The sequence below is a fragment of the Vespa mandarinia genome, chromosome 7 (genome assembly GCF_050613455.1).
Source record: "Vespa mandarinia isolate Hongniang chromosome 7, ASM5061345v1, whole genome shotgun sequence".
Classification (NCBI taxonomy): Eukaryota; Metazoa; Arthropoda; class Insecta; order Hymenoptera; family Vespidae; genus Vespa; species Vespa mandarinia.
The window spans coordinates 880001-907995 of record NC_140816.1 but is presented as its reverse complement, the minus strand read 5'-3'; the positions used below and the strand labels follow the sequence as shown (position 1 = coordinate 907995).

At 39.8% G+C, this 27995-nt stretch overlaps 1 protein-coding gene and 1 long non-coding RNA gene across 2 annotated transcripts in view; both read left to right on the top strand.

Moving 5' to 3' along the window:
• Positions 1–1294: 1294 nt before the first annotated feature.
• orb2 (cytoplasmic polyadenylation element-binding protein orb2) overlaps positions 1295–27995 on the top strand; it is a 132362-nt gene continuing 105661 nt past the window's right edge. The window contains exons 1-2 of the mRNA XM_035863986.2: positions 1295–3483; positions 15119–15230. Of these exons, the coding sequence (XP_035719879.1) occupies positions 2410–3483; positions 15119–15230 (1186 nt within the window). The 5' untranslated portion in view covers positions 1295–2409. The remainder of the gene's footprint in view (positions 3484–15118; positions 15231–27995) is intronic.
• Positions 3533–8279, top strand: LOC118440651 (uncharacterized). The gene is made up of 3 exons (XR_004837883.2): positions 3533–5173; positions 6096–6386; positions 7349–8279. It is a non-coding gene; the product is annotated as an uncharacterized LOC118440651 (long non-coding RNA).

Sequence of the window (27995 nt, the reverse complement as noted above, 5' to 3'; positions counted from 1 at the left end):
ATAACGAGAAACGACGAAGACGACGAAATAGAACGTTCGAAGGACGTTAGACGAACACGGACACGACGACGACGACAACGACGACGACGGTGAGGCTGGTGAGAAGAAAAGAAAATAGAAAGAATAGAGGACAGTGAATATTATTTCGAGAAGGTGTAAAAATTCTTCTTTTACACGTTACACTAAGGAACCTTTATACGTGCTACTCTATACGATAAGAAGTTGGTCTCCGTGGTCGATCCAGTGGTATGGTCAGACCTAGAGTAGTCGGCAGAGTGTTGAAAAAGTCACAACGATAACGCATGAGACGTATTACGTTTGAGGAGGAGTTGAACAGACAACCCACCAAAGCCGCCGTCGTCGAATCGTTTCGTTCGCCACCCCGTCTAGCTCCCTCTCACTCGATCTCTCTCTCTCTCTCTCTCTCTTTCCTCTCTATCTTTCTCTCTCTGTTTCTATTTCTTTCACTCTCTTACAGGCGCGCCCTCTCGCTTGCTCCTAGCAAGTTCTGTTTATCTCTCTCACTCATTCGCACGCTCGCACACGCGCCCTCTCTTTATCTCGTTTTCTCTTGATCACTCCGAGAAGAAGTCATACGAAAGAGGAGAGACAGAAACGATCCATGTCGGTTGGGTTGTAGATCGGTAGAGGAGGATTACGAAGTGTTAGCTTCTTTATAACACATTACTTTTTACGAACTCTTTATCAAAAACGACGTAGAATGAAAAGGCGAGCAAACTGCGACTCGCCGCCACCAACGAGGAACTTCGGAATCGACCAAGAGACGCGGCGGGGGTGAAATTATGTTGTCTGGAACAAGTCGCTAGCTTGCAGCAAACGGAAAAGAGAAAAAGAAAAATAAGCTTCCTCTTGTTTTCTTTTCTTTTCTTTCCTTTTTTTTCCCTTCCCTCTTTTTTTTGGTTGCTTTTCTTCGTTTCGGTGCTACGAGGAAGATAAAAAAAAAAGTAACGCGCTCGCACCCTTCTTTCGTTCCTCTTTCATTCCTTTCTGTCTTCGGTTGATTCGTAATAGCAAAATTTTTGTTTTCGAGAAAGAAATAGACAAGAGAATCTGTTCAAAGAACCATTACCGTCATCGTATACGTTTGAAAGGTGTGCTGCGTGTTCCGCGGTGTGTTACATCGCGAGGTGGACTCGCGTTGAGGCTTATCGGTGATCGATCGAGTAAACGATACGGGGCAGCGCGCGCGGAGGGGCGGTGGGGGGGAAGGGCTAGATAGGAAGAGGAGGTGGTGGAGGTGGAGGAGGAAGAAGAGGAGGAGGAGGAGGAGGAGGAGGACGGTGTGCAACGACGAGGAGTCGTCGTAGTAGCTCGTCCAAGTTCGACCGTAGACGGCGACGGTACCGTGCCGCGTGTATCTCGCGCGGATCCCTCCTCGGCACGGCAAGGACGCTCTCCAAAGAGCGTCCAGGTACGAAAGAGAAGTGCGCGAGTGACCGAACGAAGGGAGGATTACTTCGGTGTGATTATTTTCTTGCGGTGTCGTTTGTCGAGGAGGAGAAGGAAGAAGAGAGTTATGTCGATGACGCTAGGGTAAGTGCGATCAATCGAAGAATAAACAGATAAAGAAGATAGATAGAAAAAGAGAAAGGGAGAGAGAGAAAAAGAGAGAAAGAGAGAGAGAGAAAGAGATAGATAGAGAGACAGATAGATAGATAGATAGATAGATAGAGAGAGAAAGAGAGAGAGAGAGAGCGAGAGAGAGAGAGAGAGAAGAAAAAAGGGAAACGAGATTAATTACAAAAATTGGTGTTGGTGAAATTATGAGTGACGAGGATCGAGTGCTGCTCGCACGAGATAAGAGATAGGCCAGAGAAATGCCATCGGGTCGACGTGGTATCGGTGGATCTCGGCCGGGCTCTCGGTTCTAAAGTTTTTTTACGTAGAAAGTGGAAGTAGCAAAGTAGAAGGCTAGAGGACGAAGATCTGTAGTACGGAAAGAGTGAAGATAAGAGAAAGAAGTAAAGTAAAAAGGAAAAAAAGAAGGAAGAAAGGAAGGAAGAAAGGAAGAAAGGAAGAAAGGAAGGAAGGAAGAAGGAAGGAAGGAAGGAAAGAAGGAAGGATATACAGCAAGGGCGAGGAGAATCGAAAGATTTGCCGTAGCGCGCTCAGCTTCCGGGATTCGTGGGTGTTTTTACGCGCGCGGCGTGGATCGATAGCCGTCTCTCGCGAGCTCGGCTCGGCGTTGACGACGTCCGCGGCGTCAACAGGACGACAACGACGAGTCGGTTCGAAACCAATTTTCGTTTGCGTCTGGACACGAAATACTCGCGTATATTTGCAAGAAGAGGAACACGAAAGAGAGGGAAAGAAGAGGAAGAGGTAGAAGGACAGGATAGGAGAGGACAGTATAGGATACAAGAAGAGAGGGCCGAGTTCCGGTGATATATGGGGGACTTCGGCACAACGAGTCTCTTCTCGAGTACCTTGTCCGGGCCAAAATCGTCGATCGGTAGTAGCTCAAGCGCGACCATAGCCCTGACAACGTCCAACATGCAGGACGATCTGTTGATAGAAAAGCAAAATACGGGAAAGCCGGCGCCCCTCTCGCCGAGCGCTGCCCTCGATAATGTTGGTGGTCCTCAGGAGAAGTCCAAGGACGCGGTTGAGGTCGAGAGTATCGCTATAACACCGACGACGCCCTCTTCAACGGAAAAGGAGATCATTGCGTGTAGCACGACCTCAGCCCTTCAAGGTTTCAGCGATCCGGCTAGGGTGCCGAGTCTTTGGGCAGATGATACCACGAGTCTGGCTCTGCCGGTAAACGGCTCGATTGCTGCTTTTCAAAATTTTCCGACTGGAGGACCGGCCGGCCTTTTTGCCGGCACGGCGGCAGCTGCGGCTGTTTCGACGAGTACTCGGCGAGCGATCACAGCGAGTCATAATTTTCCACAACAACACGGTAACGCGGCTGGTGCCCCGACCACCAGGCATGGCCTTCCTGTATCCACACCTCAGCAACAACAACAACAACAACAACAGCAACAACAGCAACAACAACAGCAACAGCAACAACAACACCAACAACAACAACAACAACCACCGCCGACCTCACATCCAGGCGTATATCTACCCAGTAAAAGTTATGCCGCGTGGTCGGGTGGGCCTCAAGCACCACAACAATGGGGCGGAGGACCTCAAACGGCCGCTGCCGTCGCAAGTCCAGGTCTTTCTCCTTGGAGCCGCGGTAGATCCGTTCCCAATCTACCACCTCTGCACTCCTCTCTTCATGCTGCCGCTGCTGCCGCAGCTGTCGCTGGCCTTCAAGGAAGGAAACCAAGTCCCACGTTTCCGGGACATCCTGGACCTGCTGCTCATCCTTCCTGCATTAGTCCAGTTAGGCAATTTCGCAGGAGCACGTCTTATCCTGGAAAGGGTAATATCTATCCACCTCAGCCGGCGCCAACGTTCGAGATTACTACGGAGGAGAGGGACCTGCTGCAGTTACCGCCCTTTCAGCAGGTGAATCTTCATAGGTGTTTTGTTTGTTTGTTTCTTTTTTATCGTTTATCGCCTCTTAAACTTTTAAATAAGTTTCCAAAATTATTTACGTTAACTTCATTTCGTCAAGTTCATTTTCCAGTTTTTCATTAATCTATTTCATTGACTTTGATTCATCTTAGTGATTCAAGATGCATTTGAAACGTTGCGTACTCATGCATTGTTTGTGCGATTAACGTAGGTTTCCTTCTATCGCTATGATATTTTTGCACTCTGTCATCTATGCATAGACACAACATATATGTTGACATATATTTCATGTTAAATTGAAAATTTATCGATCCATTGATGTCTTTTGCAACGAATCGTATTTATTACTAATCGAGAACTCGTTATTTGTCATCTAATTATTAATTTATCATTGACGATAGATATTTCAATTAAGCATTCCGTAAACTTATTTATTAACCTTTCTCGAACTATATAAAAAACCTAAAAATTTCAATAATCAGAACACAAAATTAGGATAGATCTAGGCGAAATAAAAAACTATTATTTTCAACGTTACGCAGTCAAGAGCGACGGCGTAGGTGTTCTTTTGACTTTTTAGTCGGGTGGTATTGCGTTATCGATCGTCCAGCACAGATATAGCTATAGGAGAGCGTGTACTTCGCGTTCTCAGCTTGTGGTGGTACGGTAATAATCGTGAGGTCTCTTCGAAAAGGTGTTCAACGCTTGGGTCTGACTTCCGTGGGTTGCGCCGGTGCATGTATTTCATGCCAGGTTATGCAACTACTGCATTTGCAAGAGAGAAAGAGAACTAGTATGAGAGTTAGAAAGACAGAGAAAGAGAGAGAGAGAGAGAAAGAGACAGAGAGAGAGTTAGAAAAAGAGACAGAGAAAGAGAGAGAGACTCGTATTTAAATTTAGACAGTGCAACGGCTGTTTCAACAGTCGGTACGGCTACTCTGTGCTCTTGGTGTGACATCGTTGCCTTTATACGAGACATATTCTTTTCTTCGTTTCACAATTTCCCTGTTTCCCTCTCCGTCTTGGAAAAATCCGACCGTGAAATATTTCCCTTCTATGGAGAACGGAAAACGACATAACGATCGAGGTCGCCGCTGTTGCTCGATTGGTAGAATTTACTTGAAAATTACGTGTATCGCGTTACGATGCTCACTAGAAAACTAGAACTTAGTAACTCGGGAGTAAGAGAGAGAGAGAGAGAGAGGGAGAGAGAGAGAGAGAGAGAGATTGAAGATAGAACATTTTTGCGAGCTTCAATGATTTTTCGATGAGGTAACGTAGTGTAAAGAATCAATAAATCCGATCGATAAATCGAAAGAAATGTGCTCAAGAGAGGGAGAACGAGAGGGAGAAAGAGAGAGAAAGAGAGGGAGAGAGAGAGAGAGAGAGAGAGAAAGAAAGAAAGAGAGACACTTCGTCGTTGAATTCTGACCCAATTCCTATATGCCGTCGTTTGCTTCAACGCATACACATACATACGTGTACACGTACAAATGCTTAGAGAGTGTGTCTAGCAGAAGTTTAAGCTCAGCTATTTTCAACCGCTCTGTCAAAAATAGAGAGCTGCATACTATACCGAGAGAGAGAGATAGAGAGAAATGGCAGGTCTCGTTATATGAGCCATCTTAATTTTCGTCCCGTCGTCCTATGGAATATTAAATATCCGTCGGTTTATTTAAAGGTAAAACAAAAAAGAGAAAAAGAAATAAGAAGACTTGAAATAATTTTCGAAACGACGAAATATTAATTTCAATTCTTGCAAGAGATACCACATAGTTTGTTTAATCAACGGCAATTACGTTCCATTCGTTTTCGCATTTGAACCGCTGTAGACGTTTGTTATATTAGGTATCTATGTAATATGAATATTAAGAAAGCAAAAAAAAAGAATACTAAAACAGAAAAAAAGAAAAGGAAAAATGTACTTTGCATATAATAATCCTCAAACTTTATCAATACTAGTGACCTTAAGTATGACGAATCGATCGACTCGTAAATGTATGTACGATTATTAACTGAAAACCTTGTAGAACCAAGTTTTAAATAGAATTTGAATATAATATTTGACGAAGTTTACACGACAATATACGTTCAAATTATTTTCTAATTTGAAAAGATCCGAAAATGAAAATTCGAATATATATAATGTTTATAATATATAATGTTATATATATATATATATGCACACACACACACACACGCACACACATACATATATATATATATAAATATTATATTATATATATATACATATATATATATATAAATATTATATTATATATAGAATATATATACAATATATTACATATACAAAATATACAAAATACAACATACATACATATATATGTATATATATGCATGTATATACGTATATATATACAAATCCCTGAGAAATATGATAGAAGATATCAAATTCTGATAAATCTGATATTTCTCTCTCTCTTTTTCTCTTTCTATTTATCTCATTTTACCATCGTGTTACTCGTTCTACAAATTTCTATAAAAAAATATTCACCCGATTTAGAAAAAAAATTTATTTCGATCCTTCCCTTTCATTCATACATACATTACAATAATGACGAATATCTTGGTTTCATATGTAGAAAAGCTTTAATATCGATAAGCTAGAAAATCGTTCACGGAATGGAACGAACACAACTGGGTAATGTGCGACCTATTAAACAAAGAGAAAGAGAGAGAGAAAGAGAGAGAGAGAGAGAAAGAGAGAGTGAGAGAGGGAGGGAGAAAGAGATAGAGAGACAGAGAGAGAGAGAGAGGGAGAATGTTTTAACAAAGCAAAGAAATGGCGGCGAGCTTGAAGTCCGATAATTCATCGTTTGTCATTCACCTTGGAAGAGCGAATCGGGACACGTGCAGTAGGCCGCTCGGCTAAGGTAAAGGAAACCCATTCGGTTGTCGTATACTCGTCGATAGTGCGGAATTGTACATCGTATACTCGTTACAAGTGCATACGTTCTGATTATGCGCGTGCGCGTATTCGTACAAATGCACATAAACATACACATATATACATAAAAATTCGATATAAATATGAAAGAACGCGAAATATATATCCTATAGTGCTATTCGATCGAAAACCTGATTGTCCTATGCTGAAATTTGTATATAGTACTTCCTTTAATAGATACATATCTATATTAATATATATATATATATATTATATATATATATTATATATATATATATTAATATATATATATTATAATATATATTTTTCTTAAAATATAGATTAAAATAACTTCTATAACGATAAAATTATTTTTATATCCAGAATGAAATATTTAAATAAAAATGTGTACATAACCATATGTAATTATTGAAATCTATAATTTTCGTTAATAAAAAAGTCTAATGATTAACATGAATAAGTCGATCAAACAAGTCGATAACATAATATTAAAAAGTTAATCAGTTCGACATTTGTTTTGTTAGCGAGAACGAGATCGAATATAATTGGAATGCAACGTGCACGATTAAAAGCACTTATAGACATTTTTCAGCCTATAATCCTAAATTTTTCGAGAGATTCGATATCCCGATCTAGATTTTGGATGTATTAAAAGAACCTTGTCCTAGTTTCTGTCAAGTTTTCGCTGGGAAGAACGTGGAGACCTTTTTATGCGACACATTAAATGTAGTACACGAACGAAAAGGGTGCTTGTTTTATCAAGATTATGTTATATGTGTGATATAATATATGTGTGTGTGTGTATGTGTATATCATATATAGCTATATATATATATACGTTATAACTTAGGTTGTTATTATCAATGCAAGATGGAACGAGACGTTGGAGCGATTTACTACATGCCTCCAATTTTCCCATATTCGTAGGCCTCCAGCGCATGATTGATCTGACATAATATCTACTATAATCACATGCCGGTTGCCTAAACGCCTTCGGGGAGAGATAATACGCTGGGCGAGAATAACTGATGCGTTGGTAAACCAAACGAGGAAAATTGATAAGCGAGCGTTAACTCGGAGTACTTCATCGCCCGTACGAGTTTGATCAATTTTATTTTTTATTTAGCTGGTAGGCGTGAACATGCATTGGATGTACCTAAAGGCTGTTCTTTTGACTTGTGAAAAAAAAAGATAAAAAGGACTACTTCGATTAAAGATGATAATTTAGTTCAATACGTTCCGTATCTATATATATATACATATGTATATACATATAATGGGGAAATATTTTTTGAGAATTTTTTTTTTATTGGTTTATAAATAATTATTATATCCTGTTAAAAATTTGGAAGAGAACGTTAGAGAACCATAACATTTTATTTTTATCTAGGACCCTGATCACAATATTAACGGGATAGAAAGTATTGATTTTTTCCTATTATTATTATTATTATAAAGATAAGAACGTGACCTTTGTACGCTGTTATTATGTAGATTTTATTCGATTTTTAAGTCACAGATTGACGCGATAAATCATTTAATACGGGAACGCGACGAAATTTATTTATGCCTTCTGCTCTAGGTGCGGCGAGTCGTGAAAAACATCTTCGTATCATATGTTACATGCTCGACAAAGATGTTAATCGTGTCGCGTCAATTAATAGTAATTCGTCCTTGAGCGGAAGCACTAATAATCTAATATCGATATCGTTTATCAGTTGATACGGTCGTTGGTTTTTTTTTATTTTCTTTAACCCTTTGTTCTTTAATTTATTTTCCTAGTCTCTTCTCGAGCAGCTTTGATTTGATTTTTTCTATTTTTAATATGTCATGTACGCACACATACGCACACACATACACACACACATACACACACACACAGGTACATATATACTTTGAAAGTAATTTTTAAATAAAGTTTTCCTACTGAGTTGTGTGTTTTATTAATTACGTAAATGAGATATTATGTAAGAGGCGATTCAAAAGTTTTAAAGAAAAATATAAAATATTGTTTCATGACATAGATGACCTTATAATGCAAAAGGTTAAACAATTTGCACGAAATCGTTCTATTAAAAAATTTACGGGATAAGATGATGTATAGGTATAGCATAAAAAAGAAGTAATCGAACATATAACATAAAAAATATACGTTACGAAAGGCATCGTTATCGACCCATTTTCCTATGTTTTTATTAGAAACTTATCTTGAAATAAAAGTACCTTTTTAACGTCGAAAAATACAAAGTAGGACTCCAGAGGAATCTTACAGTAGGTCCCAAGTGATTAGCCCGATTTTAAGATCCGCCCTATTTGAATTCGGGAGTGCGCCGGTGCGAAGTGACCCGGTACGAGGTTTATAGGTCACCACTCTGCTTTCGCGCGATATAGATTTTTCGCGCAGAGCTTCCGCACGAAGTGGTCTAGCCAAGGATTCTTGGAATCCATGAATACTTTTTCATGGATCTTCATAAGGCCTTTTTTATCGCTTAGTTAGCTCTAACAATCAATTTCTAATTGTTATCTCGCTACATCGTTGTTAGAAATTACTGAATATGGGTCACGCAATTGCGATATCATCATAAATTATTTGCCGTTGAAAGAAACGGAGATGAAGCAGGCTAATGTTTATGGCAACTTTTACGATCCCCTCGGAACGACAACGTGTCACCTTTCGAGAATGACTTTCGAAGCTAGTGAAGCTTGATTAATGGTACCCCGAGCGTTATTAGGGACATCCTTGATTACTCTTCGTTATTCGTACTTCGTGTCGTTGGATAGAGATAGATCGTGTTGATTGCAAAAAGTATATTTAGATGTCGATAAAGTAGGTTTTCTTTAGATTTTACATGGACGTAAATATGGTCTTGTATTAGAAATTTTGTTATTTTCTCTTGTCTACGTTAGAAGTTCTATGTTATCGATTATAAAACAAAGTCTTGTAATTTTTGAAGTCGAATCGTGGACGATGAACGGAGAAAGTTCAAATAGAAAATTTGTCGAGGTTAGATATCCAAAAAAAAATAAACAATAACTTGGTAATGGTGTCAAGTTTTCATAGGTAACTGTAAAGCATGGAATAGGTTTTCCTAATGCATGTTCGGTCACGTAGATTCATATAATTAAGCGCAATCACAGGTACGCTATCATCTGCAGTAGAGAAGCGACTACTGGCGCCACTGTTTTCCGCATTCTCCACCCTTTTGCCGCCATCGTTCTATGCCGCAGCAGTGTTACCACCCTGTACGTTTTGCTGCACCACCCCTTTCTCTTCTGTCAACTCTCTGTCCTACTCTATCGATGGAGGGAAACCTGGAGAGTGAGAGAGATAGAAAGAGAGAGAGAAAGAGAGAGAGAGAGAGAGAGAAAGAGAGAGAGAGAGAGAGAGAGAGAGAAGTGACCTACTTTGCGTTAGCTGACTGGAATCGTTTCTTTCGTACACGCCTAGGGATCCAGGCTACGCTATGTCTGCCCTGTATACTCTTCTTCCACACCCTTCCCTCACTCTATCGGTGATCTTCACTCCGGCAATACCGCATCGACCCCTCGGGTCAGCAGATTTCTTCAACGAGAAAGGAAGGGAGAAAGACGGACCTGGGGGCTATCTATAAATCTTACGCGAAGGAAATCAGCCTTCCAGAACACAATTTTATCGACCTACGATGACGCGGTTCTTTTTCGAGAAATTTTATCGTGTTTCTTGTGTTCGCTTTGGGGCTGATAAAAAATGTATTCTGAAACTTTTTTTTCTCTATCTCTTTCTCTCTTTATTTTTGTCTTTGTTTTTCTCTTTCTCTTTCTCTTTTTATACTTCTCATAATATGTTCAATCGATTGATGTTATCTTCAAAGAATAAAAGTGGTTTTAAATCGATATTATTATTGATATAATCACGTATGGAATGTATCCCTAACAGCTTATGGTACGTTAAAAGGGAAGTAAGAATAGGAAGTAGCGTTTGCATAATATACGTTAAAAGGTCTTCCAGTATTGTCGGTGACACTTCAGCATTTTTCGTTCGAGTTTCTCCTCATTTCTCTGTGTTCCTCTTCGTCTTGTTTCACTTCTTTTCGTATATCTCCCATTCAAACTTTAATCTCTCCCTCTTTTTTTCTTTCCCTCCCTCTCTCTCTCTCCTTCTCTTTCTCTTTTTCTCTTTCTCTCTATTGCAAATATATACATGCATAACACATACATCTTTACCCTTGATGCCACTAGTAGTATTCCCTCCAACATAATAATTATTGTTCCTCTACGGAGTCTAATGGATGTATCATAGGAGTCGTGGTGAAAGCGCACACCTTGTAAAGCACATAGTACCTCATGCAAGTTCAATACGTATATGAGTGTATGCGTGCGTGTGCGGATTCTATGTTCTGAGATACAGTTGAGCTTTGAGAGGTCGACTTATGTGCCTCTCAGGTGTTTGTGCGTGTGTGTGTGTCTGTGTGCGTGCGTGCGTGCGTGTGTGTGTGCGTGTACGCTAGATTGTGCGTCAGACGAGACATGGTGTAAAAAAAAAGGACTCGTTGAGTACAAAAACGTATATAGAACAAGGGAGAGAAGATAGACACAAGAACAACCATGTCTAGACGAAGATATGGAAGTGCGAAAAAGAAAGTTTTCTGTAACTTCCGGTACTCTTGTCTTCTCTTTGCTGCAGTCTTCGGTCCTTGAAGCTTTCTCGTACGTAATTATAACTTGCCTCTCGAATTAGACGACTCTAGATCTTGAAGGAAAAAATCTTTCTCACCAGTTCGTTATGTCGTGAAATGCATTTTTAGAAATGTCTAGTCATTTTTTGTTTGTCTAGTTCTTTTTTGCTTTTCTTTTTTCTTTTCTTTCCATTTTAATAAAAATTATATAAAAATTATACTACAAGTATTCGGAGCTCCCCATTCATACGATTCTACGACACTGAAATGTTTTCTTCGTTACTCCTTCCAAATCACCCAATTTCCAGTCATCCGTTGGCATTTCCTTTCCTCGTGCATTCTCCCTATTTTGACGTGGTAGAAAATTTGCGCAGTAAATCCTAGTTGGAGGGGTGGATGTGTTACGTCGTCGACGATAACGCTCGGAATGGTAGTAGAAGTGGTAATAGTATTGACTTTGGTGATAGTATGGTTGGGTAGGCGGTAATCAATGGTGGTCAAGAGTGTCATCGTTCAAGGTTCATGACTGGCAATAGGTATTAAGAAACGATTTATGTATCATACGTATGAGTTGGTTTATATCTATTAATACATAACAATAAGTAGGTTTGTTAGCGATTTCATTTAATGACATACTACAAGTAAGATGGAGAATTCAAAGTAATGAGAAAGAGAGAGAAAGAGAGAGAGAGAGAGAGAAAGGAAAAGAGAGAGAGAGAAAGAGAATAGGAGGAAGGGTGAAGCAACAAGAAGCCAATGGTATGGCTCGTGTAAGTGGAACAACTTCTGACCTTTATACCGCGGATAAACAAACGAGAAAAGAGGGCAGCACTTGCGGCGCAGCACCGCCGCTGCTCCAAAAATAGTAGGACGGTCGATAAGGGTAGTAAATTGAAATTATTCCATTCTACCGTTCGAACGGGGATTCATAATAAAGGAAACTAAACAAGAACGGAGCTTGGATGGATAAACAAAAAGGAGATAAATAAAAAAAGGTCGAACATAGAAAGATATTGGAGAAAAGAAGAAAGATGTAGGGCAAGAAAACGGGCCGATAGTTATCCGTGAGTACGAATCTGGTGGTCATGGATAAACATGAAATAGAGATAAACGAACGATGGAACCAGAAGAAGAAAAGGAAGAAGAAACAGAAGAGGATCGAGATATCTTTGTAGGGGTGGTAAAATAAGGGGTGGAGCGGTCAGACTACTAGAGTGGGAGAGAGGAAGGGCGCTACAGGGTTGGAGGCTGCACAGAGATTGCTGTCGACGCCCTGCTGCTGCTTCCTGGTTTCCCTATATTGATTTTCCACAGTGCTGTGCGAGAGCATGAGAGAGAGAGAGAGAAAGAGAGAGAGAAAGAGAGAGAGAAAGAGAGGGAGAGATAGAATACGGCGTGCGCTGTGGGTCTGATAGAGACGGATAGTACGCACGAGAGAACTCGCGCGCGGACGCGCTCACGTGTGTGAGTTTTCGTTAATGAGTAGGTGTTAGGTGAACGCGAGCGCGCGTGCTTGTATGCATACTTTCAGTAGGAAGGAAGGGGAAGTGGGTTGGAACCGAGCTAGAACATCCGTGGCTTTACTGGAAAGACGAAGTGGGAGTGATTCGCTAAGGGGTAGGGGTAAAGTCGGTGGTAGGAGTAGGGGAAGAAGAGGGTTCGCTCAGTGGTAGAAAACGAGAAAAGGAGAGGGTAGAAGTTAGAAAAGCTTTTGTATGTATATGTACGTGTGCGTTTGCGTGTGTGTGTTTGTATATCTCTATCTGTGTCTGTGTGTCAGAGAAAAAAGAGAGAAGGGATGAACAAGCATGCGGTCTGGGGGTTGCAGGTTGCTCGAAAGAGACGAGAAAAGAGAGCCGGTGGAAAAGGTGGGGCCACCTTTTGCACCTCCGCCCGTACTCAGTGAAGAGAGATGGACCGATTATTTGACGTCGAAGCTTCAGGAATGTGTTTCCTACTTTTCGTGCCCCTCTATTTCCGGAAAATATATCCCCGGATTCCCGGATTGGATGTATATTTCTTTCGTTTCTTTTCATTTTCTTTTGACTCCTTTTTTTTTTTATTGACCCACCGGACTTGACCAAATAAATGTCACGGTCATTTCACCGAAAAAAGAAACATCCGAATTTCTCGTAGCGGATCGATTGAAATATTGCACCACTGTTAAAGGAACTAAATGAGAACATTGTGAGAGAGACGTATCGGGATTACAAACTTTGACGGTCTCTTCCTCCTCGCTTAACAATGTACCTTTATTATTTGAATTTTAACCATTGAGATCTCTTTCGAGGAGAATAACCTCGAATAATTCGATCTCAACTTCAATTATCTTCAATAGATATGAAATTTACCATTTATTTGTATATCTTATATATATTATATATATGTAATGAAAACGCGTTGCTAACATGAAACAGTGAAACATCATTCACACTCGGACAAACGAATAACTATACACCCAGGAGGAAAATAGAAGAATCAGTATGAAAGAGGAAATAGACAGCTGCGATATTTGTACGCGTCAAGTAGTATTTCTTTCTTACTATCCCATCATCCGCTTTTATTTTCCGTTATATTTCGCTCATTTTTCTCAATTGGTCAGAGTCAATGGATACGGGCAAGCATTTTTTGGTAGCTCATTTACCAAGCTCCTGCCTGTACTCATAACTCGTGAGACCCTTTCTTTCTTTTTTATTTTATTTCTTTCTTTTTTTTTTCACGACGCGACGGTGCGAAGAGCCTATGGTAGGTAGGGTGAAAGCGGGTGGCGAACTTCCGACGAAAGGAGTGGTACTTTAGGAACCGCTAAAAGTACCGAGAACACGATCACCCCTTTTCTTCTCGATGCCGAATCGTTGAAACAGTATTGTAGATGCTTGTGCGTGAATGCGAAAGTGCTTTTCGAATACTTTCCTTGTGAGTTTTAATCACCTAAAAGGGTTTACGCGCGTTGTCCCGTATTTCGTTGTTATTCTCATTGTTTTGTAGTTTATTGTTAGCATATACGTTTCAAGCATGCATATACTCATACATATATTTATGTATGTATATATGTATGAATATATATGTATATATATATACACACGTACACACACACACGCGTAAATACATACTTGTACGAATGTACCCACGTAAGTTGATGTAACCATTTTAACATTGTAGAAACTTATTGGTTTATCCCCAAATGAGATCTTTTCTGCTGAAGTCCTATCAGTGAAATACTACCAAGGAATTGCGAAATGTTTGCGTGGATTGGAAGAAGAAGAAGAAAAGCAATCTATGAAAGTAGAACGACGTTGAATTTGTTAGTAGATGAATTTTTTTATAAGACATTTTAGACACTTTCATCGTTATTGTCGTTGGTACATCGTCTAAACAAGATTTTTTTTTATTTTTTTTTTTATTAACGAAAACAATGTGCAACATAGGTTTGCGATTGAAGAAAAAGAAAAAAAGAATCAGAGAAAACTCGGTGTAGAATAAAGAGAGATGAAGAGGAAAAAGACTTTTCAATGTTTTCTTGCATTTACTGCACTCCGCTTCGTCGAAAGTGGTCTATTACGAGCTCTTCTTTTTTTTCACGTCCTACACCCTCTTTCTGTTTCACCTTGCTACCTCTATCTTCTTTCAGGTTACTCTCGCCGCCACCATCGCCACCACCATCACCACCGTCGGCTAGTTCTCTTTTCTTTTTTTTTCTTTTTCCTTTTTCTCTCCTTCTTTCTTCGTCTTTTCTGTTTCTTTCCTCTGCCGTCTGCGAGACGGCCATTCTGTCTGTTCTCTCGCCCGTCTCTAAAAGTCTTTTCTTGACCAGAGGAGCTCATTTCGATTAAGGATAATAGCAAGAGCGATGAAAGGACCGAGATTCAGGTTGCCTCTGGCTAGCAAAGTGCGGGCTAACTTATACGAGCTTCCTAAGAAGTATCTATCTTGCGATGAAAAGTGATTTTACGATGGATCTATTATTGGTGTATGTCGATACCGAAAAATAAAACGAATTCTTTTATCGGAAACGTAGGGTTAACGAATGAATTGCTTTCAGGATCGTATGACGGCCAATGGAAATTCACCGTTGGACAGTATGCGGACATTGGAACATTATCTAAGCGATATCATGCGAGCCGGTGCTGCGGATACTCCTGAACATCTGAAAGGTGAGTACTAATAAATCTTTTAAGATTCTAATTAGAAAAAAAATTTCCGAACATTGATAATCGTATAAAGTGCGATACATAACACGAGATAGATGCTGAGGGAATCCCATGAGTGGAATTCAAAGAATCTCTCGAATTCTTGCTGTACGGCTAGAATCCATTCGTTTACTAGCTCGTGCACGGTTTGGAATGCATTAAGAATTCGATGAAGCGTTTGCCAGAAACGCGTGCGCGCAACCGTTATTCTACAATTCTCTGCTGAGATGCTCCGAGCGATTTCTCACTTAAGTACGACAGGAGAGGTACTCTGCAGTTTCTTAAAAGGATTCCCACGAGTGGTAGAAGCTCGTATTACACGCAAACAATATGCTGGTCGATAGTTCGCAACGTTGGACGAGTTAGGTGTTTCCATAAGCGGATAACGTTACCATGGTACTCTAGTGGCCAATCTTAGTATTCCGAATAAACTAGTTACAATGTCGACGGATTCATGTCGGAGAAAGAGAGAGAGAGAGAGAGAGAGAGAGAGAGAGAGAGAGAGAGAGAGAAAGAAAAAGAGGTAATCATTAGTGAATTCTAGCGATGCCATTGGAACAGAGACTAACAACGTCGCCGCTGCTACGGAAGTTCAAAGAAAAGGTTGCTTCCTAGAGATTGACAACTAACTCTGGCAATAGCGTCGACAGGTCGAGCCAGTTAACTATGCGTGTTAGAGCGAACCAGCGAGAGCAAGCCGAAGGAGCACTTAAACTTCCGTCAGTCCTCTCGTCACCCTCCACTCGAGGCGACTCTACTTGCTCCACGTCCGGACACTATGAACGACGATTCTATGCGGCTATACATAGACACTGTGCTCAGGCATAGAAGCAATGAAAGATACAGAAGAGGAGTAGGCGGACGGAGGGTTGTAGGACGATACGCGTCTCGTCGGTGCTTTTCCCTTTTCCCTCTTGCTCTCTCTTTCTCTCTCACTTTCCTTTTTGCGTCTACCCAGTCTGTCTGGGAGTCCAGGCAACCCTCAGACAAGCATTCTCGCGCCTACAGTCAAGGGCAAGGGTGCCATCGCCAAGGCTCTCCTTCGTCGTTCGCCCACAACGAAACCTTATGACGACGATACCTCTGCAACCACTGACGACGACGACAACGACGACGACGAAATCGACGACAACGTCGACTATGAGGAAGGAAAGAATCTCGTAGCATAAAATCACGGATTCTCTTCACCTTCCGGGAGCTGAAACTTCAAACGAACTTCTTTTACGATCTCGAAAACAGAGAGAAAGAGAGAGAAAGATAGTCATTTGAGAATAAAGTAGCTTGGAGTAATTATTTAAAAAAAGATTAGGTCAATATCGTTGTATGGTCTTTTAATATTAACATTATCACCGATAAAAATAGTTTTTGATAAATTTCCACCATTCAGTCTTTCTCAGTTGTTCTCATTCGTTCATTAAAACCGAAAACGGTTTTGTCCATTATATCATACTTTTTAAAACCGTCTTATTATCCAGCAATATCCTCCTCGTTACCCCAGTAACGCAAAGTGCTACTTCTCTGTCCCCGAAACAAGGAGAGAAAGGTGATACCAGCGCAGACCGGCGCCTATATTGTATCACGTAATTATTATCTTCCAAGAGACTGAAAATGTCCGTGCCAAGACGGTTCTTTTCTACTTAATGCAAGCCGACGCGTTCATGGTTCTTCCTTCTGTCCGCAATTAAAATCTGATGGTCGATCGGGACAACAACGCCTCAGAGAATAACAATCCGTTGGATGAGTACGTTGTCTTCGTCGTCGTTGTCCTTCTGCTGCTAAAAGTCAAAAACCGAATATCTTTCCAAGTGCAGACACGAATTCAAGACGAAGAAGAATGAGAGAAAGAGAGAGAGAAAGAAAAAGAGAAAGAGAGTGAGAGAGAGAGAGAGAAAGAGAGAGGTAGAAAGACAGAAAGAGAATTCTTCGAGAGCCTGCAAATAGGTTGAATGATTTTCTCGCGAGAGATAGACGGACAGACTGCCGAGTTAACGGACTATTATTTTTTCCGGATCCAAAGCAGTTGGATCCGTGCCATATTTGTAATATCTTTCTACCTTCTATCCGCAATTAAAACCTACCGAAGCCACCGTGAAAGTAATGGGGTTTCGATGTCTTCGTTAATTCATTCCTTGCTCTCTCACGGATCCCTTTAAAACAGCCAGACGTTCTCGTCGACTGACAACGCACCGTTGAAAATTATTTTTCGTGTAAAGCGAATCTTTTTATAGGTGTCTAACAATAGAGAGATATAATTTTGTGAATTCGATAAAAAAGAAAAAAAAGAAAAAGAGGATAAGAAAAAAAAAGGAAAAAAGAGGTAGAACTTTTAGAAAAATATTTTCCTTCGTGCGAGGAACATATGTTATAATATGAGCTTTAAGAACAGGATTATTGATATTTTTTCAGTAAATAAATTTCGTTATAAATTTTGTCAAATCTGGATGAACATTTAAGTATCTGCTTTCAATGTTTAAAAATCAGGATATTTAGCAAAAGGTCTAGCAAAAGTGTGTATAACTCAGATCGGGTACGATGGTCTTTATTCTAGAACAAAAAGCTCTCTAGAAGCATTGTAAGGCTCCGTTGAGTGGGCGTACTTTCTACGACGCCATCTTGGGAAGTGTCAGCGCGACACTTTAAACTGCAATAGTAGGTCAAGTCTTAGAAAATCCCACTGTAACCTCGGCTAGTCTGTTCTTTTAAACTCCTCTCTCTCGCTCTCTCTATCTCTCTCTCTCTCTCTCTCTCTCTGTCTCTCTCTCTCTCTCTCTTTTTCTCTCTCTTTCTCTCTTTTCACTTATGTTCTTTGAGATGGATGTAAACTCTTATTTCAAAGACTTTGTAATAGAACTTTTGAGAATCGACGTTAGATTCGAATATCGAGTTCCCGATTTGTGTAGTAGACGAATTCACTTGAATTTTCATTGTTTTTGCCGTTCTTCGTGATTCAGGTTAATTGCCCGTAGAGAGTATCGATCGTTCGAGTTCTCTCCTTCTCTCTCTCGCTTATGTAGAATTATTCGAATCACAGTCACCTATATCCACGTTTTACCTACCATCGCTTATAAATAGCTTCGCATTCCCGAAGGTATGTGAACTATATATTAGGTGATTTACGTCATCGTCAGGTTCTCATAAATCTTTTTCACACGCAAGGACTACGAATAAGACTCGTGGACAGTAGGCACACGCGAAAACTCATTTCGGTGACCAATATCGGTCAGCTTACGATCACGAAAAGCACCAAGTTTCCAAATACCTGTTTTTAGATCCATTGAGATCATTCGAGGTTGCAATTAAGTACGCTAAAACCGACGACATTAGAAAATGGAAAAGCTGCCAAGTAGCTTAGCGACTCTAGGTCGTTTCATAAAGATGAAAACACGAATCTAATTGACTTTTTAAAAATCATTTCGCTTATTTGCAGAATAGCTCGATTTTGTCAACGAACAAAATTTTCTAATGATAATGACAAAGAACATATACTTTAATAATTGGAAAATTGTCTTATTTTTCTTTTTTTTTCTTTTTTTTCTTTTTTTTCTTTTTTTTCTTTTCTTATTTTCATATTCTCTTTCCTTTTGGCTACAACTTCTTTTACAAATTATAACAAACAATTTCATTAGATGTCAGTATATAAAAGTTCGCTAAATAGTTTTTTACATTTAACGTCCTTGAACATTTTATGATATGTCGTCTGACCTATATTATGACAGCGATTTTCATGTAATCAGTTACGCGGTTGGAGCTGGCCAAGGTGGGAAGGACGGGATGGTTTTAACGTTACTTTCAAGACATCTAAGGTTTCATCCGATTGCACATTACGTTGGTCTACCCTTTTCGAATACCTTTTTTTCTCTTTACCTATTAAAAAAAATCTCTCGCTTACAGACATTTTATCTTAGAGTAGTACTTAAAACTGAACGAAGCAAATTTGAACGTTTTATCGGATCAAATTATAAATCCACCCTCTTCGTTTGAATGTTTAAAGATCTTTCTGAAAATTTAAGCGAGAGGGTGTCTCGAAAATCAAAAAAGGTCTTTCCCCGCCAGTGCAACATTCTCTGACCCTGTTAGATCCCTTTTCCACGAAGGGTTGATTATGGTTCCGACTTCCAATGGTCGATGGAAATCACGGATTGGGGTCGCCGGTTTCATCGATGAGTGTCGTGCCGGTTACGAGGTGGCGCCATCCAGATACGATATTGCTTAAGATTATACGAGGAATCGTGAATACAGACATTATCGATCGTAGTCGATACGGGGGAACCTTACTCGATAAAGAGAAGTAGGAAAAAGAAGTAAAGAAGGAAGAAAGAAGAGAACGGAGCCAGCGGAGACTTGTGAAAGAGGTGGTAGGGTGGTAAGGTGCTAGGGTGGTAAGTTGGTAGGGTGGTTTGACTCTTTTGAAACACGGGGAAAGGTAACCCTTTCGAGGTAGCTTATTAGATAACCCTTTCTAGACTGCTACGACGACCCTTTGGATCCTTGTTATCTCGCACTTCTTTTCTCGGACGTCCTTCGATATAACCGAAATAGAAAGCCTCTAGGGCTCCTTTTGTCTAACGTGAGCTAGCGCTCGTAAAACAGAGTTATCGGACTTATTTCCAAAGACACGTCACCATTCCGGAAGAATGGACTCTTGGAATTCGATAAATATAATCGATTTTTGGGGGCGCGAGTTTGGCTTGTTCTTGTCAAGAATACTTCTGACTTTCTCATTGCTGGACTGCTATCCGATGTATATACCACTTTGCGACTCGAACCGAATCGAATTCTCTCTTTCTCTCTCTCTCTCTCTCTTTCTCTCTCTCCTCTTTCTTTCTCCTTTTTATGATCGATATCCTCTTTTTTCTTCTACTAACACGTTACCGCCAGGGATAAGATATTTATACGTTCAATCTTCATTATTTTCATACGCTTTCAGTTTATGCGTTTGGAAAGAAGAGAATGGATGATTACGTTTAAGAATTTTCGTTAACTTGCATGATATAAAGTATTCGTTATTGATTTAATGAACTCGTTATCTCGTTAGATGTATAACATTGTTACCACGTGCTTTTATCAGTCGATACCCTAGTTCTCTCTTTTTCTCTCTCTTTCTCTCTCTATTTCTGATGTTTTCCCTCTATTTCTGATGTTTTCTTATCAACGCTTCACGCCGAGTATCCGAGTGTATCTATTTGGAAAAAAAACTTCTTCCGTTTGGCTACGTTCAAACGTATTCTCATTTTGTACACGTTCGAATAATCGCAAGCTTGTCTTGTATATTATTCCTTAATGCAAGCACCCTTGAGATTTTCGAGTCACCAAGCGAATAGACAGACACCTGTTATCTATCCGTTTTTACCAAGATTCTTGTCGTTCCTTCCTATCACGTCGGGAACAACATCGCTATAAAGTGTCTCGAGCCCTTCGGCTACACTGACTAGAACATTGGATTTCGGGAAACGTATCTGGATTCTATTCCGACGGGAGTAACAACGAAGTTCCTTTTCCAGTCAAATTCATAGTTTCCCGCCGTGCCCTGAGGCTAGTCACGTCTCCATCTATCGGCGTGGCACATCGCCATATTACATCGCCATGTTATCACCGATCTCTGCTTCACCTGTATATGAAACAAACAGTGCTGCCATCCAGGGACTACCTGTGTAAGATCGAACGCTTGGCTAATGCGCAGGTGCCGTCGATCGGTGATATTTCTTAGTCGAATTATGCGTTTCGACGCAACGCCCTTCAATGCTTAATATGAATTGGCAAGATTTTTGATCCTCGTTTTCATAGCACAACGTCTTTAAAAATTCGTTTCGCAAGATGAATTATTTTATTCGAAAACTATTCGCAAACTTCGGCTAACCAATTGGAATGATTATATTTCTCCTAACAACCTTGAGCCGACTGTAAGTAGAATTCTTTTTCCACGAGTTTGCAACATTAGCGAGGTACTTGCAACGAACTTGTTTTTTCGAGGTCGAGTACAAAAAGGGAATAAATAACGTTAAAGATGTCACAGTTACTTTTTCCACACGACACACTACTCTCTACTGTTTTCTTGACCATAGTCAAATTATAAATAAACATTTGTCAGCATCCGGGGGTACCTTTTGTGTCCATGTCCCGTGCCATTAGCGACCGTATATTTAAGCCGCTATGCAAGCTGTCGCGCAAAACAAAGCTCCGCAAATATCCTGAGGGACAAAGGCTTGCACTAAAGAGTAAAAAGGGTAGAAAAAGGGTAGTGGCAGGGGAGAGGAAAGAAGAGACCAGAAGAGAAAGAGTCGGTGGAAAGCGATGGCCAGACAAACGGACGCCAGCCCAGCATTACTGCCAAAACATTGAAGAATCCTTTTCTTCTGACCTTGTGCTTGGAAACTTTTCAAGGTCACGTCATTTATCGCAATTAATGTGGCACCTATGTTACCATCCGAGAAAGTTTTTGATATACTCAGTAAAATAACTTTGACTAAAGCGTCGCTTAATGCTGTTATTCTACATTCCATCGTTGAATCATTTGAGAACAAATATTTTACACAATTTTATGTGTCTCTCTCTCTCTCTCCCTCTCTCTCTCTCTTTCTCTCTTATCATAAAATATTAAATTTCTTGAAATTCGGATTATAGCCTGAACGTTCAACGGATCTAAATGCGAATCCGTCAACCTCTTTTATTCGGTTCTCGAATCAATTACGATCTTGGGTCAAACTCCCGGGGCGAAAGTCACCGATCTAGCCCCCTCTTCTTCCCCACTTGTCCCCTCTGAAGTGAAGAGTTTCTCGAACCGTATCTTCGAGCAACCGCAAAATTTCTTTCCGTGGTCCCGCAAGAAAACCGCAAAAAAGTGATCTCTCTTTCTCTCTCTCTCTTTCTCCCTCGTTCCTTCCCTCTCTATCTATCTTTCTTCCTTTTTAGGTGGTATTCGTAAGTCAGTGAAACACGAATAGTTATGCAGTTTATTTCATTGCGATGAGCATTTCCTTCGATGCTCCAAGTCTATGCCTTGCGGTTTGACATTTCTAAATGTTTCAAACTGTCTTTGGTCTGACACTCCTCTAAATCCTTATTCTATCTACCAAGATGGACTTTTATTTCTTCTGATGCATATTGTTTGCCTTTTGTTACGGATTACAAAGTCCAGGGAAAAGAACAGTACGAGTAAGTATCGCATATGTAGTTGCAAAGTATCCCTAGAGCCTTGAAAGGATAATACCAGACTCCGTTGTTGTTAAGGTATTGCATTTCCCGGTTCAGAGTTCATCTTTGCCGTGGAACGTTCGAGACCTATTAATATCGTGTAACCGCTAAAATTCTCGCGTCGACTACTTCTTGCTGGGGTATTATATTCGAACGGGTAATCCTTCTAATGTTTCCGTCGGGTAATAGCTTTCGTGAGAACTGTCTGTAATCGATTGCTTTGGCGAATCGATCGAAAAGAGAAAGAGAAACGACGGGAATTTCTATTCTTTGTAAAATCGATAGAAACCAAAATGGAAGGAAAGAAGGAAAGAAGGAAAAAAGAAAAATAAGAGAGGGAGAGAGAGAGAGACTAAGAAAAAGCGTTTTAGACGATATTTTCAAAATATCGTTGAAGTCCTAGGGAATTTCTTTTTTCTCTTTTTTTGTTTTTTCTTCTTGTCAGGGATACGGTGACTCTTGAAGAGGTCGACAAGATCTCAACGATGGATAGAGAGAAAGAGAGAGAGAGAGAGAGAGAGAGAGAGAGAGAGAAAGAGAGACTTTCGATTGACAAGCACGGAAGCTGCGAACGCTCTGTTGATTAATTGGCACTTAATCGTTCGATTATCGTAGATGCGGGACAGACGTTCTGCCGCGAGCCTCGCTGCAGTCAATTCATTAGGGAAATTAATAAGCAGTCGCTTCGTTCTCGTCGTTGTCGTCATCATCGTCGTCGTCGTCGTCGTCATCGTTGTAGACGTAGACATAGTCATAGTCGACGTTGGTATATGGCGCATTTGCAATTAGCTTCTTTCCCCAGGCGGTCTCCAGGCCGGAGCCCATTAACGAATGCCCCCTCGAACCGAGAATCGATCTCTTCTACTTGCATACCCGTAGCCAATCGGGATAGGACAGGACGAGGTGGAAGAATTCGGTGGTACGAGGCGCGATTAAGATGGATGGATTTAGTTCGAGTCGCTCAGTTTAATTAGAGATTCCCGCGATTTCTGACCTTTCTCGAGAATGTCCTTGTCTGGTAAAATTTTCCATTGCTCTCTCTCTCTCTCTCTCTCTTTCTCTCCCTCTTTCTCTCCCTCTTTCTCTCTCTATCTCTATCTTTATCTCTCTCTTTTTCTTTATTTCTCTCTCTCTATCTATCTTTCTATCTCTTTCGTTATAATATCATCCTCGAATTGGCAGCAGATGCAGATAAAAGCGAATGATCGTTGTATGCACGGAATCATTTTAAATTCTTTTTTCTTTCATCATTATCAAGAATAGAAGTTATCTCGTCCTCGATAATTTTTCAACGTTCTTTGAATCAAGTAGACAGAAAAGTTGCAAAGTCTGGTTAGAAAAGTCCGTAAAAGGATTCGTACATATACTTTGCGATGAGTGTGACGTGCTTCGATTTTTTCCTTTTGAACTTTGTATTTTTTTTAACGTCGTTTCTTTTCAATCGAACGTAAAACATGATTGGTAAAAGAATACATTGACTTTTTGTGTCTCGCGTTCGTTTCGTTGGCGTACACTCGTTACTAAAATTTGTCTCCTAATTATCTTTTTCTTTCGTCCTTGGAAAATCATCCCTCCTGCTCTCCCTCGCCCTCTTCAGTTTTCCTTTTCGCACGTGATCGATTCGTGAACCTTTTCACTCAAGCCAGACGGAAAGCAGCCGATCGAAGCGTAAACGGAAATGAAAGAGCCGGTCTTCCTCGTTCGATCGTAGGGCCAATTAAGCGTTTCTTTATCGCGAATCTTTTCGTCCTTCACTCACCTCGCTCTATCCCTCGTCTCACCTTTCAGCTTTCACGCCCGACAAGCCCACTCCAACCTAGCCGGTTCGCAATACCACCATCACCATCACTACCACCACCACCACCACTACCACCACCACTAGCTTCATCACCATCACCTTCACCACCATCACTACCGTCACTACTTCTACCGCTACCGCCATCTTTTTCTCTCTTTCGTATTCGTTCTTCTCTTTACGAACGTGAGCAAGTGTTGTTGTTTTTTTTTCTCTTCCATTCTTTTCATCGTACCGTGCCACCTGAATTTATCTCCAACGCCTTTAATTGTATTTTCTTCTTTCCTTCTCGACGATCCATCTTTTCGTTTCTTTTTTATTTTTTTTTCATCCATCGTAACCTCTCTCCCTTTTTCTCTCTCTTTCTCTCTCTCTCTCTTTCTCTCTCTTTCTCTCTCTCTCTCTCTCTTTCTCTCTCTTTCTCTCTCTCTCTCTCTCTCTTTCTCTCTCAACAACAACTTCGTGACTGTTCATCCCCCTCCCTTTCAACTCCCACTTGCTATTTCTTACGATCCTCCGAAACTTTTATTACGTTTATATCGGATTATGCTCTTACCGTTGCTTTGCTTTACCTTCTTATTACGATAAGGATCGGAATTCTTTATCACGCGATCTTTATCATCATCGCCACCATCATCAAATAATTTCGGGTTACGAAATAATGTGGTAGAAATTTGTGGTTTCTCCATCTTCCCGAGAATCCACCGAGAAAAATGGTATATGTAAGTTGGTTAATTTGCATCTCGAATATTGACAATGAATTAGCAATTTTTTAAGAACTTTCGTATACCCTACGAGGAGAATTTTTTTTTAACAATTTCCATTTAAAATGCGATCAAATCATTATCTTTTTGATATAAGCTATTTGGAAACTTTTTACAGCAATATAAACAAACTGGATATATTGTAATCGTATAGGGGTATCTTTTTTGTTGTTTCTCTCTCTCTCTTTCTTTCTCTATCTCTCTCTCTCTTTCTTTCTCTCTCTCTCTCTCTTTCTTTCTCTATCTCTCTCTCTCTTTCTTTCTCTCTCTCTCTCTCTCTCTCTCTCTCTCTCTCTCTCTCTCTCTCTCTCTCTCTAGAGTAAAAAATTGTCTAAATCTTTAAATCTCCAATCTGTGATCGTAAATGCATCTCTTGGAGGTTGATTTTGTTTAGAGGGGAATTTCGAAGGGAGACACACAATTTTTCCCCTTCAGGAGCAACAGAATGGTTTTGATATTGATGAGAATATTAATGATTGACGAAAAAGTGTGGACCATGAGATGTTAAGGGAAAGAAAAGAAAAGAAAAGAAAAAAAACAACAAGAAAACAAAATATAAAGGAGAATGACCTCGAAGATAAAATCGTAGATGATATCAGACGGTAAGATGGGAAAGTAGTCTGTAAAGAGTAGTCTGCAGAGAGGAGACTTCTCCTCGACTCATAAACGATGCAAGACATCTTACGTTTTCTCGACGAGCAGGAGTACTCCTACGGCCGAAGAAGAAGAAAGAAAATAGAAAATATAAGAGGTGGAAGAAAGTTGGCAGGAGAGATAAGAAGACGATTCATTCGAACGAGGTCAGCTCGATGAAAGTATGAGAACGCGAGAGATAGGAAGAAACGATCGAGACTACGCCGTAGGGTGATTCGGTTGGACCGGAGGGCTCATCAATCACCACCCGTGCAACCTCCCCCCACTACTTTACTATCTCTATCTCTTTCTTTCTTTCTTTCTCTCTCTCTCTCTCTCTCTAACTTCGCGTCCTTCCTTTCATAGACCAGATCCATCAACAACGTCATTTGCGCGTGCCTAGGGGTGGATCCAACATCGCAACTCGAGTGCATTGACCCTCTATGCTTCGATTCCTACTTTTCATCTCTCTTTTTCTCTATCCTTTTCTAGCTCTCTCTCTCTCTCTCTCTCTCTCTATATATATATATATATATATATCTTTTTCCCTCGTTCTCCATTCTTAAAGTAATGCTACTACTTTAAGGCCGTTTATCGGCGCCACGGCCATATCGACCATAGGAATGGCCACCCTCCGGAGCAGAACGAAAGTTTGTGCGTCTCCAGAGAAATTAGCGTCGAGCTCGATCATACAAGTTCGTATTGTTACTTCCACAAACCTTGCTACTATTGCTGTTCCTGCTGCTACTGCAATTGCTGTTATTGCTGATGCTCCTGTTGCTACTATAACTGCTGTTACTGTTGCTGTTGCTGTTGATATTGTTCTTGATGTTGCAATTTCTATTTGTTATTGCTACTTTTGCTCCTTTACCTACCTTTTGCTAATACGTTATGTAAAAGGAAATGATTTCTTTGAAGGAAGAAATGACTATTCCACTTTTTACTTTACTATTCCATGTTTTACCACGTTTCGTTATCGAAAAGAAAATTAATGTATGCATGTATAATATGTGGATATTTTATATGCTTTACGTTCGACGAATCAATTTAGTATAAGTTTGAACGATAAAGTTCATTTAGAAATTTAAATGGAATATAAATGAAAAATGAAAAAAAAAAAAAAGAAAAAATGATTATATTCTGTCTACGACTTGTTATACGAAAATTTGTTACATAATGAACGATCTATCGGCCAGCCTTCGCAAAGTTAGATAGATACGACTAAGGAAACCTTGCAAATAATGGTCAAATGGTTGTTACATAAATTCAAGGATAAAATACGGTTATTGGATATTATGCGTATTATTCTATGAAAATATTGATTGGACAGGTGGAATCATTTAGTGGAAGGCATTCGAAAGTTGTTTATTGAGCGAATCTTTAATAAAGATAATAAAGATTAGAAAATGACTATAATAATTTTACATTTAATAAAATGTTGATCTGTTTCAGTGCCAAACGAGATACACAAATATCTACGTTATACAAGCTCATTTAATTTTTTTTCTTTTATTTCAGGTACGTACATAAACCGTCGACGTCGCTTAAATCAACGAGAAAAATCTCAGATCATCGGTGAGTCATTAACGTGAGCATAAATAATCATAGTAATTTTGTGATAACTCATTTAACATTCGCATCTTAAAGCACTTACATTCCTGTTCTTCTCAAATACGTACACATTTTCGATGATTAGATTTCTCTAATCTAACATCGACAACTGATATTTTTATGAGGAAAAGGGAAAAAGAAAAAAAGAATGAAAAAGAAAAAAAGAAAAAAGAAAAATGAGGAAATGAAAAGAAAAATCATAAAAAGAGAGGTCGTATAATTAATTTTAATAAGAAGTCGAAAGCCAACGTATTTTTTATTTTTATTCATTCGTTTAACAACGGATAAAACTGCATTGTCGCACTGCGAAAATCTCATTAACCTTTTAATGATTGGTAAGGCTCGTAAAATACAACAATACCAACGTAAAAAAGCACGAGCATTGAAATGCAACGATAATAATATATTAGATACGTACATGAAAAAAATTGTGTGTGTGTGTGTGTGTGTTGTATGTGCGCGCGCGCGCTCGTATGTGTATGTATATACATATCTGTAGTTATATGAAATACCTAATGCATTAATATGTTACTGCATAGAAACAAAAACACGTATATTCAGAATGTTCAACGATTGTATTTGTCCACATAACTCAGTCATATCAGTTTTTGGGGGTGTTTCGCTTTATCTCCCAATGATGGTACTTTTTATCCAAGCACGGCGTCTGCTTTTCTCAACAAATACACTTTAACGACTTTGATACGTCCCTTTTTACTATCGATTAGGATATACGAA